Source organism: Acanthisitta chloris, unplaced genomic scaffold (genome assembly GCF_000695815.1).
Source record: "Acanthisitta chloris isolate BGI_N310 unplaced genomic scaffold, ASM69581v1 scaffold17839, whole genome shotgun sequence".
NCBI classification, from domain to species: Eukaryota; Metazoa; Chordata; class Aves; order Passeriformes; family Acanthisittidae; genus Acanthisitta; species Acanthisitta chloris.
In genome coordinates, this window is record NW_008693272.1 from 1 (window position 1) to 3,676 (window position 3,676).

The window sequence follows — 3,676 nt, forward strand, 5'->3', positions numbered from 1 at the left end:
GGGGCTCACCCCTTCCTCAGCATCCCTGTTCCCACGGGCTCTGCAGGCCCCGTGCTCCTCCCTCCATCCCTGTTCTCCTCCCTCCATCCTCTTCCTGGTCCCTCCATCCCTGTCCTTCTCCATCCTCTTCCTGGTCCCTCCATCCCTGTCCTTCTCCTTCCATCCTCTTCCTGGTCCCTCCATCCCTGTCCTTCTCCTTCCATCCCCTTCCTGGTCCCTCTATCCCTGTCCTCCTCCCTCCATCCCCTTCCTTGTCCCTTCATCCCTTCCTTTTCCCTCCATCCTTTTCCTTCATCCCTCCATCCCCTTCCTGGTCCCTCCATCCCTTCCTTCTCCCTTCATCCCTTTCCTTATACCTCCACCACCTTCCTCCTCCCTGCAGCCCCTTCCTGGTCCCTCCATCCTCTGTCTCGTCCCTACATCCTTTTCCACCTCTTTCCTGCCCCTTCCTCCTCCCTCCAGCTTCCTCCTGCCCCTGGAGCATCCCTGCTGCTCCCTCCCGTGCTGGTGGGGGCAGTGGGTCTGTCCCTGCGTGTCACAGGGGGTTGGGGTGGGACCAGGTGCATTTCCACACGAGGTATCCACGTGTCCCTGTGCAGGGGTGTCAGGGTGCCCTGATCCTTTGGGATTAGGGGAACTGTCCTCTCCAGTCCTGGGGTCAGGAGGAGAGTGAAGGATTCTGCAGGTTGGGGGTACAGACAGACCCTCTGTGGGGGCAGGAGGTTGGGAGGAGAGGAACAATCTGGCTGTGAGTTCAGGACAGGTGAGCTGTGCTCTGGAGATGAGGCTGTGGAGGTCCAAGGGGGATTTAGGTTTGGATCCTGGAGGGTTGGATGGGGCTGGTGGTCTTAGGGGGACACCTTCCTGCTGCAGAGAAGTGTGGTCACTGCTGGAGTGTTTGGCTGGGCTGGCTGAGGCTCTGGACTGGCAAACAGGTGTTGGAAAGGTGTGTTGGAAGTACTGAGCAAGAGCCTGGAGACTTAGGAGTCTCCACGTGTAAAAAGGATGCTACTGAAATATTCAGCAGTGAGGAGTGGTGGGAAGTGCTGAGGGAGAGTTCAGGGAGCTCACAATGGGTTTTTTCCTCATCTGTTCATAGAGGCTGTTCAGGACAAGCCACAGCACCTCAGCCTGATCCCTCACAGATGAGGGTGCAGGAAGCACCTGAGGGAGAGGGGAATAAAGAAGAAACAGGGGGCAAAGGTAGCATGTCTTCTACCAGGTGTTTTTTGTTGCTGAGGTGGGAGTGGGAGGGCAGAGCCAGAGAGGACACAGCCCCCAGTGACCAGGTCAGACGAAGCACAGAGGGATCTGTTGCTAAGTTATTGATCAAAGCCAGTGAGGCCAGCGGGGAGTAAATCCATACTGAGCCTAGGAAAACAACCAGGCTGGAGCAGGCTGTGCTGCTGGATGGGACTGTGCTGGTGCTGTAGGGCTGACAGCAGTGTGCAGAAGGGCAGGTGGCACTGGTTGGATTTGTGCCTGAGCTCCTCAGTGTGCTCAGAAGGAAGAATTCCCCTTTGGGGGACTTGGCAGGATTAGGACATGGTAGGGAGTTCTTCGGGGGCTAAAGCTAAGGCATGGGGGGAAGTGGGAGGGGATTTAGGTGCTGGTTTGGTGTAGAAATTGGAATGGGACCCCTTGGCCAGCTCGAGTTTGGCTCTTCCCTTCCCTCCACGTGACAAGGGAGCCCAAGGGAGCTCTGCAGCACAGAGGTGCCACTCTGTGACTCCTGGCTTAGCTGGGAGTGAAGGGTGAGGCAGGTTCTGCTGTGGCAGAGGGAGAGGTTCCCAACAGCCTCTGCATGTCACTGGTGCCCTGGTGCCAGGCCTGACCCTGACAGCTTCATTCCCTCCTGCCTCGTGGAGAGAGCAGGAGCTTCTCTTCCCAGGGCACTCGTGGCATTGTCCTGTGTCACCTGCCCTGGGCTGGGTCTGCCCCTTTCAGTTTCCAGGTCCCTGCCCTGGGCTGGGTCTGCAGTGCTCTAAGTTTCCATCAGAGCCAGCAGCATTTTGTATTACTCACTACCAGTGAGTAAACCAGGAGTATCTCTCACTATACTGTGTGTAGCTCCTGCCTGCTCGACACTGTGTCAGATATCTGAGTTTTGGTGTTTTCTGGCATTTGTGACTTTTCACACTCCAAACTAGGGCAGCTGCTGGTTCTCTGACCCTGAAGGACCTTCCCTGGGGTGAAGGCACCTTCACATTCCTCAGCAGCAGCCACGTGTGATCCCTGTGTCCTCCCCACCCTCGGCCACAGCATCTCTGCTCTGTTTAGTTTGCTCTGGTGAACCTCACTCCCCTGTAGGATCCCAGAGCCAAGCAGTAAAATACCCCTAATCTCATTTTTGAGCTGTAGATGATGTGCTTTTGTGCAGAATTTTCTGTGTTGATCTAAATGGAGGTAGTTAATCAAAGAAAAGCACCTGCCTTGTGATACCTGAGGGCAGTTCAGTCCCATCCCCATCCCCTGCTTTGTACTCTTCTCTATTTTAGCTCTCACTGAACTGTGTTCTCCTTGCCAGGTGGAAGATGGGACCATTTCCCTCGTGTTTGAGGTGAAACCTGGTGACCATGAAGCCTCAAGGGAGATAGAAGGACAACAGTGGGAATTTCTCCTCACTCCTCCCCCAAAAAATCCAACAGTTGCCTAATGGTAAGAAAGCTGTTGGCTCTAATTAGTGCTATATTTACAGTGCTGGTTAATCAAGGAACAGATTGAAGATGTGAGTGAGCTCCAATCCCACCGGGGTGGAGGAGGACACAGCTGTAAGTGCTGTGTGTGTGGAGAGGGTGGGAGGAGTTGGATTGAAAATGAGATTGTCCTCTGGTGTGTGTCCTCTCCCCAGGGATTGCCTCTCTCGCTGGCGTCATGGGGAGCTGCTGCAGTTGTCTGTGCTCAGACAGCATCCCAGACAACCATCCCACCAAATTTAAGGTAGGTGCTGCCCCTTCCACCCTGCCACGACCTGTGCCAGCCCTGGCTGCTGGCAGAGCCCAGTGTGGGCCGAGCTGGGGCACAGCTCTGCTCCTGCACACAGTGTCACTTGGTTTGCAAATAGCTTCGTTCTGGTTTGGGGTTTTTCCTCTCCTTAAGGAACTTGTGCTGCAAAAGTGTTTGTGTTTGCTGTCGAAATTGCCTCTGCATGGAAAGTGCAAGGAAATGGGGAACTGGAGAGAAAGCTTTCATTGCTCAGGGCTGTGCTCCAGACTCTGTGCTCAGACACAGCAGCTGAGCTGCCAAGCTCACAGTCTCCAGGGCTGACAGCTCAGTGCCTCTGCCAGCCACGGATCACTCTCTCAGCTGGGAAAAAGGCATCAGGAAATGAGGGGAATCCGTGGGATCACAGTGCTCTGTGGGTGGGCTGGTTTGGCTACCAACAGCACTGGGGAGGCACCTGGAGTGCTGTGTCCAGTTCTGGGCTATCACTGCAGGAGAGACACTGAGGGGTGTCCAGAGAAGGGAATGGAGCTGGGGAAAGGACTGGAGAACTCCAGAGAGAGCTGAGGGGGCTCAGTCTGGAGAAAAAGGAGGTTCAGGAGAAGCTTCTGCTCTCTCCAACTCCTGCCAGGAGGTCAAGCAGGTGGGGTCAGGCTCTGCTCCCAGGGAACAAGAGGGAACAGCCTCAAGCTGTGCCAGGGGAGGTTCAGGTGGGACATCAGGAGGAATTTCT

General features: G+C 55.4%; 1 protein-coding gene across 1 annotated transcript in view; it reads left to right on the forward strand.

Moving 5' to 3' along the window:
- Positions 1-2,874: 2,874 nt before the first annotated feature.
- FRS3 (fibroblast growth factor receptor substrate 3) overlaps positions 2,875-3,676 on the forward strand; it is a gene marked incomplete at its 3' end in the record, with an annotated part of 4,649 nt that continues 3,847 nt past the window's right edge. Inside the window, exon 1 of the mRNA XM_009083021.1 lies at positions 2,875-2,940. Coding sequence (XP_009081269.1) covers positions 2,875-2,940 — 66 coding nt within the window. The remainder of the gene's footprint in view (positions 2,941-3,676) is intronic.